General features: G+C 49.3%; 8 protein-coding genes across 8 annotated transcripts; 1 reads left to right on the forward strand and 7 right to left on the reverse strand.

The window, feature by feature from the left end:
- Nucleotides 1–136: 136 nt before the first annotated feature.
- On the reverse strand, nt 137–1,335 carry F5891DRAFT_1031492 (uncharacterized protein). Its single transcript, XM_041361614.1, has 5 exons — nt 1,034–1,335; nt 840–928; nt 765–772; nt 603–736; nt 137–542 (listed from the first exon to the last, which is right to left on the reverse strand). The coding sequence occupies exons 1-5, from the start codon at nt 1,237–1,239 to the stop codon at nt 299–301; spliced, it is 681 nt and encodes a 226-aa protein (XP_041226289.1). The 5' UTR covers nt 1,240–1,335; the 3' UTR covers nt 137–298.
- Nucleotides 1,336–1,374: 39 nt separating this feature from the next.
- Nucleotides 1,375–5,860, reverse strand: F5891DRAFT_1031495 (sterol-sensing domain of SREBP cleavage-activation-domain-containing protein). The gene is made up of 6 exons (XM_041361615.1): nt 5,430–5,860; nt 4,613–5,375; nt 4,336–4,562; nt 3,981–4,287; nt 3,765–3,926; nt 1,375–3,714 (listed from the first exon to the last, which is right to left on the reverse strand). Exons 1-6 carry the CDS (start codon nt 5,522–5,524, stop codon nt 1,528–1,530), a joined length of 3,741 nt encoding a protein of 1,246 aa, XP_041226290.1. The 5' UTR covers nt 5,525–5,860; the 3' UTR covers nt 1,375–1,527.
- Nucleotides 5,861–5,908: 48 nt separating this feature from the next.
- Nucleotides 5,909–8,766, reverse strand: F5891DRAFT_1145216 (Aldehyde/histidinol dehydrogenase). Its single transcript, XM_041364996.1, has 11 exons — nt 8,501–8,766; nt 8,112–8,445; nt 7,878–8,060; nt 7,669–7,826; nt 7,527–7,622; nt 7,356–7,480; nt 6,957–7,303; nt 6,718–6,899; nt 6,657–6,661; nt 6,431–6,607; nt 5,909–6,374 (listed from the first exon to the last, which is right to left on the reverse strand). The coding sequence occupies exons 1-11, from the start codon at nt 8,693–8,695 to the stop codon at nt 6,281–6,283; spliced, it is 1,896 nt and encodes a 631-aa protein (XP_041226291.1). The 5' UTR covers nt 8,696–8,766; the 3' UTR covers nt 5,909–6,280.
- A 118-nt stretch (nt 8,767–8,884) lies between these two features.
- Nucleotides 8,885–11,230, reverse strand: F5891DRAFT_1031499 (uncharacterized protein). The gene is made up of 3 exons (XM_041361616.1): nt 10,981–11,230; nt 10,023–10,923; nt 8,885–9,969 (listed from the first exon to the last, which is right to left on the reverse strand). The coding sequence occupies exons 1-3, from the start codon at nt 11,208–11,210 to the stop codon at nt 9,151–9,153; spliced, it is 1,950 nt and encodes a 649-aa protein (XP_041226292.1). The 5' UTR covers nt 11,211–11,230; the 3' UTR covers nt 8,885–9,150.
- Nucleotides 11,231–11,299: 69 nt separating this feature from the next.
- F5891DRAFT_1031509 (uncharacterized protein) lies at nt 11,300–14,146 on the reverse strand. The gene is made up of 11 exons (XM_041361617.1): nt 13,985–14,146; nt 13,453–13,933; nt 13,373–13,396; nt 13,229–13,318; nt 13,116–13,170; nt 12,680–13,067; nt 12,275–12,630; nt 12,160–12,218; nt 12,048–12,106; nt 11,929–11,992; nt 11,300–11,878 (listed from the first exon to the last, which is right to left on the reverse strand). The coding sequence occupies exons 2-11, from the start codon at nt 13,646–13,648 to the stop codon at nt 11,589–11,591; spliced, it is 1,581 nt and encodes a 526-aa protein (XP_041226293.1). The 5' UTR covers nt 13,649–13,933; nt 13,985–14,146; the 3' UTR covers nt 11,300–11,588.
- Nucleotides 14,147–14,225: 79 nt separating this feature from the next.
- Nucleotides 14,226–16,523, reverse strand: F5891DRAFT_1145222 (3-oxoacid CoA-transferase; the record flags this gene model as incomplete). The annotated part of the gene is made up of 11 exons (XM_041364997.1): nt 14,226–14,703; nt 14,765–14,828; nt 14,891–14,949; nt 14,998–15,056; nt 15,108–15,472; nt 15,522–15,582; nt 15,640–15,966; nt 16,021–16,075; nt 16,127–16,216; nt 16,274–16,297; nt 16,352–16,523. 11 exons carry the CDS (start codon nt 16,521–16,523, stop codon nt 14,414–14,416), a joined length of 1,566 nt encoding a protein of 521 aa, XP_041226294.1. The 3' UTR covers nt 14,226–14,413.
- Nucleotides 16,524–16,728: 205 nt separating this feature from the next.
- Nucleotides 16,729–17,680, forward strand: F5891DRAFT_284770 (uncharacterized protein). The gene has a single exon (XM_041371199.1). It carries the CDS (start codon nt 16,815–16,817, stop codon nt 17,457–17,459), a length of 645 nt encoding a protein of 214 aa, XP_041226295.1. The 5' UTR covers nt 16,729–16,814; the 3' UTR covers nt 17,460–17,680.
- On the reverse strand, nt 17,681–18,637 carry F5891DRAFT_284769 (WD40-repeat-containing domain protein; the record flags this gene model as incomplete). Its single annotated transcript, XM_041371198.1, has 2 exons — nt 17,681–18,012; nt 18,066–18,637. Coding segments are annotated over 2 exons (579 nt in total), but the record flags the coding sequence as incomplete, so codon positions are not given.
- Nucleotides 18,638–23,711: the final 5,074 nt, after the last annotated feature.

Genomic DNA, 23,711 nt, shown 5'->3' on the forward strand with positions numbered 1-23,711 from the left:
CTGAGTCCCTGCAACTGAGAATAATGACTTGATGACACCCACATTGACTGTGTTCAGCAACTCGTCTACATGAGAAAATATAACAGTCTGGCACATCATTAACATTTGCAATGAACGAGAGTAGTCCTTGGCTTGATAAGGAGGAAGGCAAAAGTGAATTACAGCCATTTGCAGGACACTAGTAGGCCAAAGTGCAAAAACTACTACATACACAGCAGGATTCAGTTCTCCAATCAGATTACACAGGGTAAGCTAGTAGCTCTCTAGGCTAACTGCAATAGGAAAGATGGCAAGAAATTCACAGTCCATCGAGGAGCTCACCCAAGCACCATCGACCTCTCTTCTTGTACTGTTGCAACACTGCTAAAGGCTCAGTGTGGTCAATGTAAAACTCAGTGAACACAGATGAGATGGCTTTGTTGTCACAGTTGTCTTGGAAGAGTGTGCCCCTCAATTGAGTGGCCTTCAGATAGCTGATGGGAGAGGATTCCAGAATCCCCTTGGCATGTTCGTGAATGAAATCCAAATTGACATTGTTGATACTTGCCAGCTTCATGTTATTAGTTGTGATATCTGGATATGATGAGGGTGATAACATTAACTTACCAGCATATTTTGCCAAAGCATTGCAAGAAACAGGGTGAGATGAGGCCAGACCAACAATATTGACATCAGAGAATAAGGCATGAAACTTGAGGGCTTGCAAGAGCTGAGTTGCAATGTAACGCCGACTGGACTGCTTTATGGACAACAAGCTGAGTCACCCAGCCAACTTGAACAGAATCAGAAAGTGAGATTTTGCAAGAAATTGTGGGACATGAGCTACCTTTGTTTTTCACCATGATCCCACACAGTAGCAAATGCACTGACCATAGAGTTGGGGATGCTCATGCTCAACCTGGAGGTAGCAGGATACCAAAACAGTATTCTCTGGGTGAGATAAACATTGAGCTCGTAGTTTTGCACTGGTCATCCTGACATTTTTCCCTGTTTAAAGGACTCAGCAATGGCCAAGGATCCATGTCCTGATTACTGACCAGCTATGGTATACTTGGAAATTGTACTTGCTTGATCACCCCAAATACCATAGTGGGAGCTGAAGAGATCAGCACATGATTTCAGTGTATCTTCTGAGATCTCACTGCCCACTCTTAACTTATAAGAGATGGAAGCATTGGAGGGAGAGGTGGGACAATTGAGGAGGGCAAGATGGCTTGTTGGGGGAGTGACAGGTAACATTGTTGGAAAAGTTGTGCGATTTCGTAATTTGCAACTAGACTTAGTCCATAGCACTCTGGGCCATATCAAGATAGTAGTGACTCCGGTTGCGCAGTCCACAAGCTTGTGCCAAAAAATACTCAACATAGTGAGCAGTTGCCCGTCAGACGTTCATGATTATTCAAACAAGTACAATATTATACAAGACCCAGCTGGATCCTATCACAACAAGAGCTACGGTAAATAAGACAGATTACACTTCGATAGCGAACAAATGCACCAGGTAAAGATATCCATACGCAATAAATATCATGAAACAAGGAAGAGCCCAACAGTATTCCCAAAGCCCGCCATCGCAGCTCCGCGGATAGCAAGGAAGGGCGACACTCTCGTGAATGGAATGCGGGGGCACTCTTCTGGCACCGCAGTCGGCGAGGGTGGCTGGCTGAGATACATAGAAGAAAGGAAGGACCGACGGAGAGAAAGAGGGAGTTCGTCGGTTAGGCTTGACATAGCAGCAGTTCGTGTCTTTGAGACACCAGTATCGAACAACCAGACCTCCCACCGGTCCAGAACCGCAGATGTTAGTCCACGCGATGTCAATGAAGGTAGAAGCTGGAATGAGCTTTTTGTGTGAGCTCGGGATATGCGGCGAACGCCTATTATTTTTTCGCCTGAGATGTCCCAGCCCCCACGATCGCATGTTGCCTCGCCCGCTCTTAGAACGGCGACGTTAGACCATGTTGACGGACGTGACACTATTGGTGGTTCGGTGGGGATGGAATGACCTTCGTCATCCTCATCTGGTAGATAGGGTATCACGTAGCTCTCCGAGAGGCGACGGAGCCCCTTTTCCGAGGCTCTGCGGGAAAGAATCCCGTGGCCAGAAACAGGAAATGCTGAGGTGTCTGGCGCGGAGGCAGTACTAGCAGAGGATAACCTCCGTGTGGATGTGACTGAGGATGGTCCTATAGTTGAGACTATACTGCTACTCCGTGAGCGCCGGCCCGTAGCCAGCTCTAAGATGGCCGACTGTTGTGGATTGTTTCGAGGGCACGTACATCTCCTTCCCTGCGATGTGATGTAAACTTTATAGAAAATCACGTGATGCCCAATTGAGACAGAAACCATAAAGCTGTCCATGGGCGGTTCGCCACAGAACTGGCAATTCACGACACGAGAGTTCGATATCCGCAGTTGGTCGATAGCGCCATGATTCTCCTCCAGGATGAAGATGCATTCGGAGGACCCGGCATCCCACAGGGAAATAACGCCAGCTTCTGAAACGATGCCAATAATTATATGATCTCTGCCATCTAACTTGACTTTACACGCATCCACCTTGCTGACACGGTCCGTCGAGTTGCCTGATTGCAGCGCACAGCGGATTGGCACAGCACTCCGAGCTTCGCATACGCCGAGTAGCTCCAGGGTTCCATCTGCCAACACAAATCCCGCCAGTATCCGGTCATCTGAGCGAACACGTAGAAGACGGCTCTGCAAGACAGGCTCAGACGACATTGGAGAGATGAATGACGCCGACGTGTGGTCCTCCATGACCCATTGGGTAATGACTCCATTCTCATACACGACAATGAGGGGCTCTGGTTGAGGAGGACCTGGAGGAGGTGTACATGGGCGAGATTGGGGCCCGTTCTTCTGCTTCAACACCGATTGGAGCGGTGGCGCGAAATGCATTTCCCTAACCCCTGCCGAGATCGAGGGCGGCGCAAGGGTCGCATATGGTCTTGCACTCCTCCCCGCCATGAACCATATCCCAATCATGCCATGTGTTGTCCCTATAGCACAATACTCTCCTGCGTCATCTAAGGCGATTGTACATATTCGCTCCTGCGAAAACGATGTACTGCTTGTACTCAGCAAAACGTCGCTTGTATCAATGAATACAGGGTTCGGGTCGTTGAAGTGCCATATGGTAAGCTCATTCTGTAATCCAACTGCAGCTATCACTTCGCAATCCTTGCTTGATGCAAGCAGCTCGACATCGGTTGCAAAAGCACGCGGTAGTGTCTTGAAAGAGGCTTCTCCATTGAGTGGCTTTTCACCCTTGGGGGATGGTGCATCAGCCTCTGCACGATTCCGCTGTGCCTCAAGAAGTTCGGCATCTTTCAGCAGGTATAGTAGCAGTCCATAAAGCGTGGCGATCGTTACGCTAATTGGCAACACGACGAACTTTAACAACCAGAAAACGAGGTTGATGGAACGTGCAGGCACAGGGGCGTATCCATAACCATGGTCTGCCCCTGTATCAGGCTGGAACGCGATAATGGTCGGGACCTCAAGACGGAGATGAACTAGTGGCTCTTCGTCGGGATTGAGCGTCTTCCAAATACGCCAGGCGGGATCTTGCGAATCTGGGCGACGGTGAGCTGCTTGTATGCGTTGCTGAACGGTGGAAGGAATGATGAATCCTGCCTCGCTTTCACGAGTAGCAGGTCTTGTCATAATATACAGTGTTGCGGTGATTGCAAGGAGCTAGAGAGGCTATGAACACATAGACATACTGAGCTCAAACTCATACATACTAGTAACAGGCTTATATTTGTCAATGCGCGGCCTTTGAGTGATTCCTTCGCATTGAGCGTGGCCCGCTGCCAGTTAGATGCATTTTTCTCCAGCGAGGCGTCACGAGTCGAAGCAGACGCAGCTGGCGCTAAGCTTGGGTCTTGCCTCAGCAGTTGATTAAGCTGAACTCATCTACTTCAGCACCAACCCACGTATGCAAGCTCTGGTGGACTCACCTCCAGCCTTTGTATATCAATACTGAGTACTGCCAAGAAGAATGTATGCGCAAGGAACCAATGTGCAACGAGGACTACCACTGCAAAGGTGCAAAATTGCCTGATTGCGCCAGCAGAGGAAAAGGCGATAACGCCCAGAATAGAGTTATAGGACACAACTTTGAGTGTATTAGAAGTTCCAGCACGGCTTAGTCCCTCAGCGATGCGCTCTTTGACAGGGAGTGTGATAGATGTGCGGGTCACCGCATCCACGAGATTAAACATATTTTCTGCACCAATGAAGATGATAACGATAGGAAGAAGACTCCTGTTTATGGTAAGTGCTTGTATGACAAGACAGGATATAGAGCGTTACCAGGGAACCATGGTCACTTTAAACCGTAGCAATGCACATACACTCAGACTGGTGATTGTACTTGCCGCAATCTCAACGAGTGCCGTGAAAGTGAGACCGATACGGTTGTGCACACCGTTCATGCGCTTCATTGACCACGAAACATATACAAAAAATGCACCATACGCGAGGTATAAGAATGTTGAAATGGATGAAGTTCCCGTAGTCATGGATAGGCTATGATTGTACTGCAAACATTTAGGATTCACACATAAGCCACGAATAGTAATGTACATACCTCCAATGCGATTAGCTTCGGTTCCGCAGTCACTGCAAATATTTGTGCACTTTCTGGGTTCTCCTGTGTCGAGTTCTTGATAATTTGTAGCCAAGAATGATGCCCGGCACTCCTCAAACAATCCGTCTCAGGGAATACATAGGTAAGTGCCAGGAACATTGCAGAGTCAGGGGTCGCAGAATTACGTTGTGTGGAGTCGCGTCCTGCAAGGACCATTGGCGGTGTAACATGCATACCTGCAACGGTGACACCGTTTGAACGAGTGGCTGTTAGGGAGATGTTCCTATCACTACGCAAACGTTCCTCGTCGTGCTCCCAAAAGGAAAGAGGGCTGATAACAAAACAGTGACGCAAGTTCAGGTTGTTGCAAGAGACCCCATGATTCAGAAGTCCTCGGAGAATCCGCTTTTCTAGTTGGAGGGTGTAAAGCAAAGTCTGTAGGGAAAGTGCCCCTGCTCCGTCAGCTGTATCGATGAGAATGCGTTCAACACGAAGTGTACGGTCACTTCCACAACGTGCTCGTGTGAGGAAGTCGTCTCGTACTTGGAGGTTGGCGTTTCCGTCCCAAAGTTGATGTACATCGCTATGTGTGTAGCCGTCATATGCCGCATGAGCAGCGAGGAACGAATCCAGTGCATTTGATGTGGAATCAAAGCGGGAGTAAGATGGAGTCGACCAGTACATGGCAAGTGCAGGGTACGACAAGGATGTGATAACAATCGCCGAGATCAGGATGAGACGAATTTGATGTGTTGCGCAATGTCTTGATTCCCTCGGCGTCAAATTCGAAGCCAAAATGATTACAGAGAGTACGCACATTCCGAATCGCCTTAGCGCAAGGTCTGCAAGAGTTCGCATTCTTTGCATAAATGAAGGTCCAAATGAAAAGAAATACTCTTGTTGGCGAGCCATCGAAGGCGGTTATGAAGGAAATTTGGAACCGAGCACCGTCAGTTGTACCCGGGCCTGACAGGCACCTTGACACCGGTTTCGGGATAGGTTTCGTTACCTGTTCGTTTCCAGAAGTACAATAAACCCGAGGATGAGTGAAAGTAAGATGTTACACACTAGAGTCTGGAGGGTTTGTAGAAACAGCGACGCTGCCGTTGGTACTGACGGTAAGGTCACGCACTAGTACTTGCCTCGGATGTAATTTATAAATGAAAAGGTTGACAATTCCCATCAAACTCCCATCACGTATATGCACGGCTCCTTTGTTATTATGTTATCATGACGTTTTTCCCAAACGTGCCTCACCAATCCAAGGTGTTTGAAAAAGTTCATATAATACTCTTACGAGCAGAGAAACCAATCAAAGGACCGCTACAGAATACGGTTGAAACTACACGTGGGTGAAGAACCATAACGTTTCGGAACGAGAATCGCTTGCCATATACGCTTAAAATCTCCGCGGTATTCTGGCCGACGAATCCCACCAAGCGCGAGTCACCCACATATCGCATTGTGCATTATATTCCTCTACAATACCAACCATTAGAATCAGTCTGCAGTGGAGCTGAACTCAATCATGGAATCTCACTAGACAGCGATGCAAGCTGCTGGTGGGATTCTCTTACGGAGTCAGGCCCATAAGTTACGTAGACTGCTACCCCGCAAAAAAATACAATTCAGTGCCCGGTGTACGGAGCATAGCAATACTTCCATAGATCATCGGCGAGCTTTCGTAAGTTGCAACAACCCATTGAACCGCGCACGATATCCATCAGCGTATAACAGCATAGTCAAACCATGGACGAAGTCCCTGTTCACAACACCGATCAAAACAAAGATAACGTAAACCACAGGAAAGGGACATACCAGCTCCGCACGAGTGAGCGTATGGGATAGTCCAGCACTTTGGGTATAGTGGTTTGCACAAACGATGGCCAGCGGTCGGTGACAATTGCTTTAGGGTTCGTCAGTGAACGAAGCCCTTCACTGCCACCGAACCGTCCGTATCCACTAGATTTAGTACCTCCAAATGGCAGATCTTGGCTGTGGGGAAAGTTAGTTACCGCATTCTGGATATTAACATACTGCTTACTTGAGCTAAAAGTAGCATATCAGCATTGCAGTAAATCAACATCGAGGCAAAACCAGCTCACATAGTACACCCCAAAGTCATTGACAGATACCATACCACAATGAAGCTCCTTTGCGACTTCAATACACAGGTCTTGATGAGGTCCAAAGACGCTGGCGCCAAGTCCGTACCGCGTTCCATTCGCGATAGTGATTGCATCATCAATATCATCATAACGAATGAGCAGCGCAATTGGGGCAAACACTTCATGGTACGACATCAATGTCAGCAACTCGAAACATATAACACAACAACACCTACATTCCACCTGTGCAATTCGCGAGCTGGGTTTGGCATCACCTACCACCGTTGCCTGGAAGAATGATTTTCCCTGGCACGACGTATGCAAAAGCTCTTTCCCGCCGATATCGACTCTTGCGCCATCTTCCTGCGCCTGGAATACTAGCTCCTCAAGCACATTAAATCTATCATTGCTGATCATAGAACCACAATCCACGGTGTTGATGTAGCCCTCGCGAGTAGGCGCCAACACAGACCCAAAGCGCAACTTAGCGACGCGCTCCGTCAAGATATCGAATAATTCATCGTATTGTTTAGAGTGCACAATGAGACGCTCAATACCGATGCAGTTCTGACCTGAATTTTGACTGGCACATCAGTCAGTTGGGAAGGTGTCGAGTAAATATGCGTAACACTCACAATATACCACGCATCCAGATACTAGACCATTTCTGGAGGTCCGTGTCTGGTAGAATGATAGCAGGGTCCTTTCCACCAAGCTCGAGAGTAACGGGCGTCAGGTGTTCAGTGGCAGCCATGGCGACCTGTGGACAATTTAAAAACAATACAAATAGCCAGCGTTCTGTTCACCTTTCTTCCGATTTCCTCTGAGCCAATAAAGGTAATGTGCTTAATAAGAGGTGACTTGGTCAATGCTTCAGCCTGATCAGGCCAACAGCAAACAGTCTGAAATTTGGTTAGCATTGTGATACGAAATCAACACTACCCATACCTGCACGATATCAGCGTCGTATCCGAGAACCTCTAGGCACTTGTGAATAGCGCCAACAAACCATTCCGTAGACCAAATAACATGTTCAGATGCCTTAAGTACGATGGCGTTTCCGGCAAAAATAGATGCGACAATTGGTGACCAAGCATTATGAAGAGCTACGATCAGATCAGCCGCTTTATCAATTACGTCACTAAAGAAACACCAACGGTAGTTCCATGATACGATAGCAGCCACCACACCTTTCGGCTCGTAAATGACCTGTGATTTCTTGTAACTCATCATCAAATTCGAATATCTTGTTTCCGTTCGAAGAGCGCGTTCGCCATGGTTAATCAACCACTCTAGCTTTGAGCACGTCGACAATATCTCGCCCAAAGCCGCGTCAATCACTACAAGGAATTATCTCGATAACGGCAGAAAACGAAACCAAAACAACTTACTTGTCTTTCCTGAGTCGCGGCACGCGATCCGCGCACATAACTCCTGGTTCTCCACGAGCCACTTCAGTAAGCTGCGCATGACGCGTCTCCGCTCGCCAAATGACGTCTCGCACCACTTAACCTGTGCATTTTTCGCGCGTTTGATCTTAGCCTCGATTGATCGTGCATCATCCGCGAGAGCGGAAGTGAGGTGCAGGTTGTTAGCGGGGTCAAAACACGTAATATATTCGCGTCCACCTCCTCCAAATTGGAGAGGAAGGAGGTCGGGCATCTGGAGATGCGAGCGTAGGTTGGCATTGGGTATCACACGAGAGTCCCAGCTGGGGTCTGCCGCCTGTCAACAAAAGGAATGAGTTTTATCTCCGTAGGAAAAATATGAAAACACGCACCTCTGGAGCAGGATGGTGGAAAGGCACTGCGCTGTTGACCGCTTTCTGGTATCTGTCAAACACCAGCCATATACCAAATGCTGAAAACGTGGTGAAGAGGTATAATACATCGACGATGCTGGCATTCGGATCGTCTTCGAGCCATAAGTTGAGCGTGTTTAGCGGATGGAATAAGACATAGAAAAGCGAGTGCATTTCTGCGACGACAGCGCAGAACCAAGAAGAATTCAAAACCCCAAACCAACGCGTTCGAAATATAAAGACAGAAAAGGCAGATCCTCCATCCTGATTCTCAACAACACGTCGGTAAGTTGTCACGTGATGTCGCCCACAAGTGCCTATATGTAGTACAAGATCACAAACTGACGACGACCGGCCTATGTATGAGTCTCCAGGAAAATTACATTAGCTGAAATCACAGAGCAACGCTGATAATGATTTGTAGTTACGTATGGGTATATCAGACAAAAAATTGCAATGTAATGCAACGAGTGGAGTATAAGGAGTAAAGTCAGAGTAGTAGTAACAAAAAGTAGTAATAGAACTCAAACAACACACTCGCGCAGCTGTCGTGAACATAAGCATTAAGCAAACTATGTCCGTCAAACAAGTCAAAAATGCGAATCCGTGGTATGTAAGTCGTGTGGCGGTCATATCGTCTCTTTGATGTTACTGCTCGAGTTCTTTTTCCGCTTGCCCTCGCCAATGTTAACGATCTTCTTTAGCGACGACAGGCTCGACTTGCTCTTCTCGTGGATTTTGCCCTTCTTCGAAGGAGAGCCATCCGGTCCTGAAGAAGTCGCGGATATAGCATTTGCTGCTGGGTCGGAAATAGCATCGTCTGCGGGGTTGGCATCTACAACGCCAGAGGAGCCTCCACCGCCGATTAACCGAATAGTCGTGCTAGGTTCTTGAGCACCCTCTTGCGACAGCCGCGAAGTAACAATGGACTCTGATGATACAGAAACCTCTAGTTCTACCACTGCATTGGTGGGGGTCGAGGGTTGCAGTGGAACTGCATCCATAGCAGGAGCAGAGTCAGCAAGGAGGTCGGTGACGTTATCCACCGAAGGGGGTGGCGTCTCTATATGCACGTTGTCTGCCATAGAGATGACTTGTTTGACAAGAGTCTCTGCTTTCGCAGGAGATTGTCTAGGAGGAACTCTAACGATTACCACGTCTGTTGGTATTGCCTGCATGTCGAGCCCACGACCCGCTTCAAGATCTTCGTTAGACGAGCGCTGTGAATCTGGTGGCGATGGGAGAGGGACGACATCGTTGACAGTCGGCAAGTCTACGGGTAACGGAGCTGGGGGTTTTGTGATGGAGATAGCGGGAAAGGGTGGCGGTGGCTGTGGTATAACATCGGTAGGCTCTTCTGTGAGCTTCAAGTCCGTAAAGACGGGTATAGGAACAATTGCATCGGAGTCAGCGAGGTTCAAAACACCTAGACCATGTCTCTCCCGTGCCTATAATCAATACGTTAACCGCAGACTTCACCGATAAGAGCAATGATGGATACCTTGCCCTTCTTCTCATCCAATGATGGAGATCCGTGGATCAAACCTGATTCATACCATTTCTTAACGCTCCGGTCAGCCCATGCCTCCATTGGATTCAACCCTCTATACTCTCCGGTGAGCCGCAGTCCTCCCGATCCGGCCTCCCCACCACCGTCGCCTTGCCCCCGCCCGCTTCCATCAAAGAAGTATGCCTCATACCCTAGGCCATCCTCACTGCCTTCGCTCTCTCCTCCCTGTCCCAGCTCAAAGCCCTCACCGCTCTCTAATTCATCGACGAAATTTGCGAGCCACCGCGCCCACCCACCAGGTCCATCGCCATGCCAAAGCACTATTTTCGTGTCAAATTCACGTCCAAAGACGATTACCTGACCCACGGCGCCACCCTTATCAGGGTTGAGGTCAATGCCGATATAGTTGCCTGCCTTATCTACGACGAGTGGGATCCAACCACGCTGCGAGTATTCTTTCCGCACATAGCCATCAGGTATGGACCGCATGATATCGCGCAGACGTGAATTGCTTCCTGTCTGAGGGTCATCATCGACTTCGCGCCAAAACCGCCATTCTTCGAGGACAGCTTCGAGGGGGAGTAACGAGAGGCCAAAAAAGAGACCATCTGAGCAGCCCGCTGATGATTCTGCTTCTTGTCCGTCCACGACAAGATACGACTCCCTTACTGCCTGCGGTAGCGCAAAACCAAATTGCATCTCAATTTGTGCGAGGTCCTGTGGAAGAATTCCGTAGTTGAGAGTATCGCCTAGTTCTGGGTATTCACGAGCCAGCCATAGTTTTAGGCGATTCCAGGTATGTTCTAATGGAGGGTAAGGCGGCGGTTGTGTCATTGAATCTACGAAGGGTGTGTGATGAAGAGGAAGGAGTGAAGTTGGTCGTGAGCGAAAGCTGGAGATTAGCGGAAGTCAGTTGATTGAATTGAAAACAAAGTAAGAGTGGACGAACGAAGTCGGTACATAACTGTATGAAGAGATTGGGGATTGCGGTGGATATGTATATGTTGGACTGACTGGTCCTGGTGTCTGAAGAGCCGCTGGGTTGAAAGCGTCTGGATGTCGCCCATGACCCGATGACGAAGTTGGGAGTGAGAAGGCCTCTTGTGTTGTCGACATGGCTTGTCCTCGTCGTACAGATTGTTTACGGTCAGTCGAGAACAGTGAAGCGAACCAATTCATTGTTCGTCGTCGCCACCAAGACACACCGTTGACAGTCGACCCAAGTGATGTTTGTTGTAAGACAGTTGCTAACCCTCACATTTGGGAAATAGATTTTCGCGTCTATTTCTGTCACATGTGTAAGTAATATGCCACCTCAGACTTTCTGTGTAAAATATATCTTTGACTGTGCAATGCGAAGCGACGGACGGCCTCTTATTTTAATACAGCAATCATCCCAAATATATGTAAAATACAACCGTACGTGTATCAAAGGCTTGGAATGCCCGTGAAGGACGGAATTAACGTGTGATTGATATCATCAGATATCAAGGGTGGAAATCAAGCAAGCCTACTGATCCATGTATTTATATACATACCATCAATAGGAACTTACACTTACATCTGCCCAAGGTTGTCAGAGACCTTGAAGTCGCAGGCTGTCTTCGCTTGTACCTCCTCCACCGTCACACCCTTGGCCACTTCAACGAGCGTCAAGTTGCCACCAGACCGGTCAACATCAAACACAGCAAGTTCGGTAATAATTTGGCCGACCGCCCGTGCACCAGTCAGTGGCAACGAGCATTCCTGCATGATCTTTGGACCTCCATCTTTTGCACAGTGTTCCATGGCCACAATGACCTTCGTCTTGTCAGGATTTGATACCAGGTCCATGGCTCCGCCAATCCCTGCAGGTGTCACATGAGTCTAGATACGGATGTGATGCTGAATCACATGCCCTTCACAAGCTTGCCTGGAATCATGAAGTTTGCAATGTCGCCGGCCTGGGATACTTGCATAGCCTGGAAAAATGTTCGATCACAAAAAATTCCTACAACCAACCAAGATGAAACATACACCAAGGATGGCGACATCCATGTGGCCTCCCCGGATCATACCGAACGAATCAGTCGAATCTATGTACAGCACATCAACACGCGCCTCTTACTGGTGTCCTGACGTCACTCACCAAAGACCGAAGCGCCCGGCAGCAAAGTGACCGTCTCCTTTCCAGCATTGGTTATGTCACTATTAGCTTACTATCAGCACCAACATCATTGGAACACATATCCAGCGATACCCACAGATCGACTTGGTCTTCGGTGGGGAACGGACCCATTCCCAGAATGCCGTTCTCACTTTGCAGCCAGATCTTGATGCCCGGCCGGAGATACTCCGTAACGAGGGTGGGAATGCCAACACCAAGGTTTACGTAAAAGCCATCTCTGAGTTCTTGTGCTGCGCGCTTTGCTATTCTGCGCCGTGTGCTCTTTTCCAGGAGTTCCTCAGGTGAGGGGCCACCTGTAGTTCCGGGTGGCGGAGCAGTGGCAATTATATCAAACCCTTTTGGCTCAGTGGCCTGCACAACACGGTCAACAAATATTCCTGGGACGTGGACAGCGTTTGGCGGCAATGAGCCAATAGGGACAATCTCCTCTGCCTAGAAGCGCGATAAGCTTTATGCTAAATAAATACCGCACTATACTTACCTCTGCGATAACTAACTGCGCATTCCTTGCCATGGCGTTATTGTAATTGTTTGCGACATGTCGGAACATGAGGTTGCCTGCCTCGTCTGCCTTCCAGGCATGGATGAATGCGACGTCGCCGGCGATGGCAGGCTCCATGATATACCGCTTTCCATTGAAGTCTCTGTATTCCTTTTTGTTTCCCGGTATCAAAATACCTTCTTTGAAGCCGCCCGCTTTAAATCTGATGGGAATCCCGCCAGTTTCAACGGTCGTGGAAGCACCTGTGGGTGTGAAGAAGGCGGGAATGCCTGCGCCGTGTGCACGCATCCGTTCAACGAGGGTACCTTGCGGGACCAGTTCGAGGGACATCTTTCCATCGAGGTACATCCGCTCAAGGTATTTGTTTCTGAGCGCGCAATGAGCACACGAGCTTACATGCAGAAGTAGCACACACCCGCCAAGATATGATATTATGAGCTTGTCAAGTTGCCCGCTTTTCATTAGCTTGACTAGTCCATTATAATTGGTGAGATTCCACTATTGGGCACGGGAAACTGAACTGCTTACCCAGACCCAAATCACTTGAACCAGCATTGTTGGATACAGCAGTTAAACCGTGCACGCCCGTTCGTCGTGAAAGAGCAGTGATCAAAGTCTCTATGGGGCGATTATAAGACATCCTTCTTTAGAACTAGTGGGCAACGAACTTACCAGGAGTACCACACAAACCGAACCCTGACATTGAATGAAATAGCGTCAACTCCAATCTAACTACAATGACGCGGACATACCTCCACTCAGGACAATGTCCCCAGACTTCACATCTTGCACAGCAGCATCTGCAGATACCCATACTTTCTTCCGCTGGAGTGCACCAGACTCAGGCTGCGTCGCATGATGTCTTATATATAACCGGAAGGATGTCAGATCCTGGCATCGTCGAAAAATGCGCGTACTATGCGTAGGAAGGAAAGGAGCAAGACCCATAGGTGCCAGAGTTCAGGTCCCAGGACAGTGAATCAGAGGAATTTGGTTGCAGTTGACCGGGCGAACGCCAATTCCGTTCCGAAAATCACAGTCAGCCGTCAGGTGGTCAGTTTCCGCCTCGAACCTTATCGTAGCGGCGGGCAAGCCGCCACTCCCCGACTGTGCTTGTCCGATTAATCCCGGTATTGTCGATTTTTTTTCTCTTGGTCGTCTTTGACGGTACACTAAAACATGTGATCCTTAGCCAAGCAGGATCACACCGAAGCTTGGCGAGGAGGCTACACTCTAAGCATGTTCAAAGTGAGAACGAGCAAAAGGTATGGACATCGCACTGACACCGTAAACGTTGATATTCATACCATCAGAAGTCAGTAAGTCCACACGATGATCTGAACATCACTTCGAATATGACTCGACATGATCGATGAGTGCTGAGTGTAATCATGTGCAAAATCCAAGCGTAGTAGCGAACATGGCTGGATGAACCTCAGGATGATTAGTATAACAGGTCATGATACAACGCGACATCAAGTTTGTTATAGTTGCCGGACAACCGAATTAGGCATTTAAGGTCTGAGGCGGCTGTCAGCTGTAGTGCACCCCTTTTTGCTCAAGCTGGGAAACAGCTAATTGAACTCGCCCATTGAAGTCCTTAAGTGGTACAGGAACAATACACATGCTGCAACAACCAATTTTCGTAAGGAAACGATGGTAACAATGTTTGATCGATGATAATAAATTAATAACCTCGAAACCTGAGAGCGATCAAAGCTTGCTCAGGTTGCCCCGTACCTTGAAATCGCAGCCGGTCTTCGCCCTGACTTCTTCAAGCGTTACGCCTTCCTGGAGCTCAACAAGCTCGAGGTGACCGTTCTTCCTGTCGACGTCGAAAACGGCCAACTCCGTAATGATTTGGCTGACAGTACGGGCGCCCGTGAGCGGAAGAGTGCATTCCTTCAAAATCTTAGGACTGCCGTCCTTTGCACAGTGCTCCATCACAACTATAACCTTCGTTTGGTCTGGGTTAGATACCAGGTCCATAGCTCCTCCGATACCTAAGAATGTGATCGGCGGTGAGAATGCAGAAGACTGACGAAACATGTCTAAATCACAAACCTTTGACCAGTTTTCCGGGAATCATGAAATTAGCGATGTCGCCTCCTTGTGAGACTTGCATAGCCTATGAGATGAACCGGAAGAGTGCGGGATGAGCCAGAAAGTCGACAAAAATACAATACTCACACCGAGAATGGAGAGATCGACGTGACCACCACGGATCATAGCGAATGATTCACTTGAATCTGCCCTATGGCGTTAGCAATTAAAGGTGAATCGAGCGAGAAACATACCGAAAACCGAGGCACCCGGCAGCAAGGTCACAGTCTCCTTGCCTGCATTGATGAGATCCCTACAAAAAGATGCTTAGTATGAGGAAACACTGCCTGGCGACACAACTTACGGATCCACTTGCTCCGCCGTAGGATATGGCCCCATGCCGAGAATGCCATTCTCGCTTTGCAGCCAAACACGCACACCGGGTTCGAGGTACGCGGGAATGAGAGTAGGTATGCCAATACCGAGGTTTACGTAGAATCCATCCTTGAGCTCTTTGGCGGCGCGCTTTGCAGTACGATGACGCATCTTCTGTGCGAATTCTTTTTCAGCACTCAGAGTGGACTGTTCACCAGAAGATGATGGGCTTGGCGCAAGCTTGATGTGCTCTATTTGCTTTGGTGCGGTGGATCGAACAACCCGGTCGACATAGATGCCAGGGACGTGGATGGCGTTTGGTGAAAGAGAACCAGTAGGCACGATTTGGTCTGCCTACAAAGAATGCATCAACTTCCTCACAGATATACTGTGACGTACTCACCTCCACTATCGTGAGTTTTGCGTTCTTCGCCATGACCGTGCTAAAATTCTGCTGGGTATACCTACACAAGCCAGCACATTTAGCGCTAAGGTAAACGAACCGAAAATGGCCTCCTCACCGGAAAACACAGTTGCCAACCTCATCCACTTTCCATGCACGAATAAAAGCGACATCACCAGCAATAGCCGGTTCCATGATATACTTGCGACCTCCGAATTCCCGTGATTCTTTCTTAATACCTGGTATCTTGACGCCGTTGGCAAATCCTCCTTCGTTGTATCGTGTTGGGATCGAACCATCTTCTACTGCGGTTGATGCTCCCGTAGGGGTGAAGAAGGCTGGGATACCAGCGGCATGGGCACGGAGACGTTCAACGAGTGTACCTTGGGGGCATAGCTCCAAAGATACCTCGCCCTTGAGATATAAAGCCTCGAAGGCCTTGTTTCTGGAAAGATAGATAATTTATCTCGCGCTGGCCCCCACAAGGTGAGTCACTCACCCTCCAGGGTATGAAGCGACGACCTTATCAATCTGCTTGGTGTTAAATAACTTTCCTATGGATATTCATGAGTTTTCACGGATCATGGATAGTTGTGGAAACAAACCAAGTCCAGAGTCGCCTGCGCCAGCATTATTGGAAACTCCTGTTAGCTTTGTAACGTCCTTGCGCTTGGCTAAGGCGGCAAGAAGCGTGTCTTGTTGTATCCTAGCTTAGTTATACCGCTTGCGATTCACCCTGTATCAAGACTCACCTGGCACACCAGCCAAACCAAAACCTGAATGTCGACGGTATATTACGTTCGGTATAAGAATAAAGGTTCAATACTCACCACCACATAGAAGGACATCTCCTGATTTTACATCTTTGACTGCCTCATCGGGAGATTCCCACACCTTCGACTGCGCGACGGTACTGGACCATCTTCCTCTGAGCAAGACGGTCACACGGGGTTTGAAAAGTACTGGGACGAGCGTCGCTCGCGAGACGTATGTAGCCAGCATTGGACTCATTTTTCAATTTTTCTCAGTTAAAACTTATAAGATTGATATTTCGGAGACGAGCTCCGAAACGCCCCCAAGGTGCTAACCTTCTGATATATCGTGAGAACGATACATATTGATCTAAAACATTCTACTGACTACCCCAAACTTACATATATACAAATCCATCAATCTCCATTCGATTTTCACCAGTTAGGGATTAAGCTAAGGCTCAGTACACCAGAACTGAGTACAAGGCACGTACCTTGAGTGTTTTCCTGAAGGGCGACCAGCTCGTCGCTGCTAAGGTACATGCCTCTGCACCTGCCTATCTTCCTAAGGCGACCCTCTTCTGTGTCCCTTTCGGATTCGCAGTTCGGTGCTGCGGGCATTACCATCTCAACGCCACCGTTCTTCGCAGGGTCGCTTCTGAGTCTCCTGTCGGAAAATTCTCTCGCTTTGCTCGCTACATCCCGGGTCAACGCAAAGCTTCGAGTGCCCAACCAACTATCCTCCGTTATCGGGGCATCGCCTCACCTGCATCCTGGCAGCACGACAAGTCTCCTTTTTCCAGCGGTACACACAGGCTTGTTTGAGCCGTCGTTCTTCAACTCAAACTTTTCTAGCCAAACCACGCAGCCTTATACTTATTACCATCTATTTTTCGTCTTCCGGATCGACGCTGACACAACAATTCAGAGCTTCAATGAGATGACTTTCTCTCCGCATGCTTATCTGGGCGTTGGTATTCCCCTCCTCCCACTTCACGATCTGTCAATAGACATCAATGCCACGGACTTCAATCCGAATGACCCCTCCGCCTGGATGTCGGCAGAGTACAACAACTCTCAGGCTTCATCCGCGGCCACACACACTGGCTTCCCTGCGCACTCCGACATATCTCTGCCTGTTGTCATGCCCCAGCCGCAGCATGCAGCCGCCCAATTCGATCACTAGAAAGACATGCCACAACAGTACAATGTTTTTGCCAGGGGGTTGGACTGCTTGCAGGAGCCCAGTGAGCAGCAGATCACAAAGCCATGGCGCCTTAAGTCTCGATATCCTTGTACCCATCATTCTGATGGTACTAGTTCATTGTTACTAGACACATGTTGTACTGTACGCAATGAACCGCGCTCCCTTCCATCGACCTAGTCCTCTCAACACTTAAACTGTGTTGAGGGCAATCGAAGCCAGACGACTCCAGCTACTTCAACCGCCGCCGCCGCAATCATCAGTTTCTTCAGTTCACATAGGGAGGCGCCTTCTAAGTTGAACACGCTCTTGTCTATTGATTTCGCTCGACTGCATCTCAGACAACTTCATTCGTCCCCCGAAGATAGCTACATGATGCTCCCAAAAATCTGTCACGTCGTTCGCTCAAACTACCCCAAACTTGAATGCAATACTACGTATATAATAGACAACGAATTGACTGTACACTCCATATCGTACTCGACAAATATCTCCACAAATCAATTTACAGGAACGAGACCGTTGCAGTTAAGAGCTACAAGAATCGAATTGATTGACTGCGAGGGACAGAAAACACTGGAGACTCACTTCTTGCGGCAGTGCTGCCAGCGTGTCCCATGTGCCATGCAACTCAAGTCAAGCTCAACACCACCTCTGGGCATCACTAATGCAGTCCGAGGATTATAGAAAGGTTTTCGAGAGGCGGGTGGTACCCAGAATAAGAGAAGACGATTCGGTCCCATCGCCCATCCATCTTTTCCTAGTACAAATGTGTGGTCGTCATAGGAAATGCCCGCGAGTAGCTCAGCAGTGTTGCGCAGTGCATGAATTGGGTCGGATGAGTAGGAAATGAAGTAATCGTTTGCAGTGTTGGGTGTGGGGACGGCCGGTGTTGGATGCGGGATGCAGCTGCTGTGTGAGGATGACGGCGAACAGTCTTCTTCGGCATGGTCCTGCAATGACTTCCCAATCGCTGCATACCACACCCGGACAGTTCCATCCCACGAACAGGAGGTGATGCGAGTCCCATCCCGCGAGAATGAGACTGAGGTAACTACATCGGTGTGCCCCCACAAGGGCTCACCGACTGGCTGCCTTGATACTAGATCCCACAGCCGGATAGTGTTATCGGTCAAGCCAGACACGATGCGAGTCCCATCTGGTGAGAAGAAGACCGACCTCACCCTGCTAGCCTAGTGTGCTTCTCCAAGAGCTCTCCGACAGAATTCCCCGTTACTGCATCCCACAGTTGGACTGTCTTATCGTGCGAACCAGAAACGATGCGAGTTCCGTCCGGAGAGAACAAGACTGAGGTAACCCGACCAGTGTGCCCATGGAAAGGCTCACCCACTAACTGCTCCATCCCTGCGTCCCACAGCCAGACAGTCTTATCCTTAGAACCAGTCGCGATGCGAGTTCCATCCAGTGAGAACGAGACTGACCAAACCCAATCAATGTGCCCCTCCAAGGGCTCACCAACATGCTTCCCCGTTCCTACATCCCGCAGCCGGACTGTCTTATCGTCCGAACCAGAAACGATGCGAGTTCCGTCCGGAGAGAATGAGACTGAGTTAACCTGACCAGTGTGCCTGCGGAAAGGCTCACCCACTAACTGTCCCGTCCCTGCGTCCCACAGCCGGACAGTCTTATCTGCAGAACCAGTCGCAATGCGGGTCCCATCCAGAGAGAACGAGACTGGACGGACACAACCAGTGTGCCCCAATAAAGGCTCACTGACTGGACGACCTGTCACTGCATCCAACAGCCGGACAGTGCCATCCTTTGAACCAGTGGCGAAGCGGGTCCCATCTGGCGATAGCGAGACTGAGGCAATAAAATTGGAATTGGCGTGCCCTCGCAAGGGCTCACCAGCTGGCTTCCCTGTAGATGCGTCCCACAGTCGGACAGTTTTATCCCAAGAACCAGTCGCGATGCGAGTCCCGTCCAGAGAGACTGAGACTGAATAGACATGATGAGTATGCCCCAGTAAGGGCTTACCCGCTGGCTTCCCTGTTGCTGGATCCCACAACCGGACAGTACGATCGTCCGAACCTGTCACGATGCAACTTCCATCTGGCGAAAGTGAAACTGACCTCACCCAACCAGTGTGCCCCTTCATGGGCTCACCGACAGGCTTCACTGTCGCCACATCCCACAACCGGACGGTCTTATCGGCTGAACCAGAGACGATGCGTGTCCCATCTGGAGAGAACGAGACTGACACAACCGAACCAGTGTGCCCCAGCAAGGGCTCACTGACAGGCTTCCCCGTTCCTGCATCCCACAGCCGGACAGTCTGACCGTCCGAACCAGAAACGATGTGTGTTCCATCCGAAGAAAATGAGACTGAATTGACTGATCCAGTGTGCCCTTCCAAGGGCTCACCAACCGGCTGCCGCGTTGCTGCATCCCATAACCGGAGAGTCTTGTCGTCCGAACCTGTCACGATGCGAATTCCGTCCGGCGAGAATGAGACTGAGTTAACCTTATCGGTATGCCCCAACAAGGGTTTACCAATGGCCTGCCGCGTTGCTACATCCCACAACCGGACAGTCTTATCTTTCGAGCCAGACACAATGCGCGTCCCATCCGGCGAGAATGAAATTGAGGTAACTGGCCTGGTGTGCCCCAGCAAGGACTTGCCTACTGGCTGCCCCGTTGCTGCGTCCCACAACCACACAGTGCAATCATCCGATCCAGTCGCAATGCGAGTCCCATCCGGCGAGAACGAGACTGAGTTAACATAATCAGTGTGTCCGCTGATCACAGTCTGAATGGCTGTCCAGTTGATATCACGTCCAGATGGTACACGAAGAGAGTTCGGAAACTGTGCAGAAAACGTTCTGGATAGTGCAGAGTTGAAGGGAGAGAATGGCAAGGCTGATACATAGAGATGAGGTGTGCTGTGCAAGATGATGCCGGTGAAGACTTGAATGAATCTCTGTACGTCCATTGCAGCAGACGAGGCATTTTCGTATCCGGTACGACCCTGTCATTGCGATTGCGCATTAGCAAGCATGTTACCTGACGCTCAATAACCGTATGCTCACCTTCAACCACTTGGCAATGAGCGGAAGGGCGGGGACTGCGCCACTGAGCGCATTGATGAGGCAGAGTACTTCGAGCCAGAAGAACAGTCGCTCATGGTCGAAGAATGATTTTATTTCTGTGCCGAGTTCTGAATCAAACTTAGTGGCTTGTACGTGTGAAGGCCAGAATCGGCAGGCATAGGCTAGATGTGGGGGGACGCGCTTTTCAACTTGTTCTCGCAGACCGGGATCTTTGGAGTTGGGGAGATAGGATGATTTTAAATCACAGATATTGAAGGAAAGCTCATCTTTCATCACTCCAAGTGATGCGAAAGCAAGGTCTCGTTGAGTTTTCGGCACGTCAACGAAGAACTCTTTACTGTGTAATTGGTCTGTCAGGAAATCGCGGAAGGATGCATGAAGGGGTCGGATTGGGGTGGATGAGTTGATAGTTCCGCTGAGGAGGGATCCCATGTGTTCTATAATGTCCTTCACTTCGTAACACTTGCTTTCATCTGAAAAATGGCTTCGCATGGCATTCAGGGAATTCAAAGGGAGGGGTTCGGCTGTGCCAAGAATTTGTCCCATCACGGAACGAAACATTGCTAGCTGTGTTTGCCGAAACTCGGGGTCTGCGTGTTCATCCTTTGGTATGATCTGCTTCAGAATTAAGTCATACATATCATACAATAGGTGCTCCCGTTTGACACCATCGCGAGACACCGTGACATTGAAGAACTGAACGGAAGATGAACCAAAGGGAGGTGCTTCGATGGATTCGCAAGCAAGACGTGCCCACTCGAAAAAACCATCAGCTTTCTTGGCGAGGGCTGTAAACTCCGTGCTCCCAAAATGTGCAAGCCCTTGCAGCTTATTCGACGCGTAAGCTTGGATATAGTGTTCCGCGACTTCTGGTGGAATGTCGTCCATGGAAATCCTTCGGATGTGTTGAGCGCCCGCAAACGCATTCTGAATGTCCCGGAGCGGGCGAGAGGTGACGATAAACCGAAAGTTCTTTGGGAGCTGTGTGATTTGAGGAATGGCAGAGTTCTGAAGTTTACCGGAAAGAATGCGAAGAAGGTCGCATTGTGTCTTGGCTGGCCCGTTCTCATCCAGCGCGTCGATCACGATCACGACAGGGCCCACGGTTGAATCTAAGAGCTTCTGTATTGATTCCATCAGAAGCTTCTCCCATTGCTGGATGATGTCAGCTGTAGTCTTGAGCGCACTGGCATTCTGAACTGTATCTGCCAAGGCTCGTCTCATCCCCCAATCACGATCGGCCAGGTCGCGTGCGATGGTAGAGAATATCTTCTCATGGCGACGGTCTGCTTCTCGATCTCGGTCAAAGCAATAACAAGAACCAAGCCCTCCCACATCGCTGAACCATTTAGCAATCGTGTGGGCGATAGCTGATTTGCCCTTGCCTGCAGGGCCAGATAGCCACAGGACCCGTGGAACGTCATCTCCGGTGCTGTTCACCCAATCTGTGATCTGGCAGAGTACTTCCGTGCGCGTCCCTTGGAGGCATTGTTTTCTGGTATCTAGCCCTGCGTTCGCTGCATAAGTTATACTACTGAGGTCCAGTAGTTCGCCTGAAGAGACATGTATAGCTGTTGCATTAGGAACAGACACAATCCTCACCTGCACGGTGGGTGTAAATAGCGACGTCCCGAGCAACTCGGTCCCGGAAGTTTTGCATGAGCGCATCCAACGCATCGCTGTACCGTTGAATTTCATTGTTTGTTTCAGTGAGAATGTCTTTCCCCAGTCTCCTCCCTGTTAAAATGGTAGGAGACTGAGCGCATGGAACGTGCAACAGCTTGGAGACTCACAGAAGCTCTTGGTCTCTGAATAATCTCTGATGAAGCGGGCGCATTCAAGGGTCTGCTGAGAGATCTGTCCAAGAATACCACGCATTGATGAAATTTCACCAAGCGTCTCGTCCTGGATCATGAAGTCAAAAACCTGATCCAACTTGTCGACAAGATGATGGACCGCTTGATCGCGATCCGATTGGGCGATGACCATCTACACCGATGACTCCTGAGTGCGCAATGGAAACGAGAGAGAAACCAAACATACTTTTGAAGCACAAGACAAGATGCCCAGTGCAATCTTTGCATATGGATGTACCTGCAGAACGAAGTTAGTTGGGTTCCAACGAACAGGATTGGGCCCATACATCTGCGAGCTTCCCAATAAAATTGTCGAATATCCTGAGGGGCTGAAGATATGTGTCCTGGAAACTATATGCGTCCTCGAGATCCCCCGATGCATTTTGGGCGGCGGATGCCCCAGACTCTACAGGCCCTGAAAGTAGATTGATACCTTTGACAGCTTTTTTGGCGTCTCGAAGTGCCGATTGGGGATCACCACCTTGTTTCACACCAGATGAAGCATTCTGAACCACGCGACCGTCAGAAGTTGAGAGAGAAAGCAGAAACTGAAAAGTGACTTACCTCAGACTTGATATTCGGAGTTGACAAGGCGCCTTTGTGATCAACATTCGGGAGAACAGGCTCGCGGCTGCGCAAATTCTTCATGTTCGAGCGCTTGTGCATGATCTCAGTCTGATCCCAATACAACTCGGTTGCTCGACTTACAAGAATCTTCTTCGTTACACCATCCTTGACCTTCCTCAGAAACCGACGAACTTTGTTTGGCGGTTGGACCTGGACGAATGGGACATCAGAGTCATTGTTTGAGAGTGTGATGGACAAGTGATGGACATGAGCGACGTACCGAACTTCCGCGACTAACTGCTGTGGTGTCCTGGTGATCTGGGCTCGAGTCCGTTAATTGATTGCTGTTGCTCATGGCGAATTCGGAATAGTTAAGGATCAGTGTGGGCGAAGTAAGGCTAGGCGTTGAACGAGAAGAGCGAGTAGCAACGTCGTTTAAATATGATAGCAGGCCATACCCTTGACCGCAAGCCTCGAGGCAATGCTTATTTGCTACTGTGTTGACGAAACGTTAATGTGTTCCAGATCCATACCAAATTCAATCGCCCCGATGAACGCAATAAACGCTCCACAAGAACATGACTCCCAGTAAACCTGTATTAGATGTGTTCGATGCGTTGTGACTGACCTCACCACTTTCCCCTGTGTCACTGACAGTATGTCGAATCTTGAGGTATTCTTTTTCGTCCCTGCGAAGTGATCCAAGTATAGGACAGTTATTATAATGACAATTCACGAAT

Source organism: Suillus fuscotomentosus (genome assembly GCF_016647785.1).
Source record: "Suillus fuscotomentosus strain FC203 chromosome Unknown F5891scaffold_25, whole genome shotgun sequence".
NCBI lineage: Eukaryota > Fungi > Basidiomycota > Agaricomycetes > Boletales > Suillaceae > Suillus > Suillus fuscotomentosus.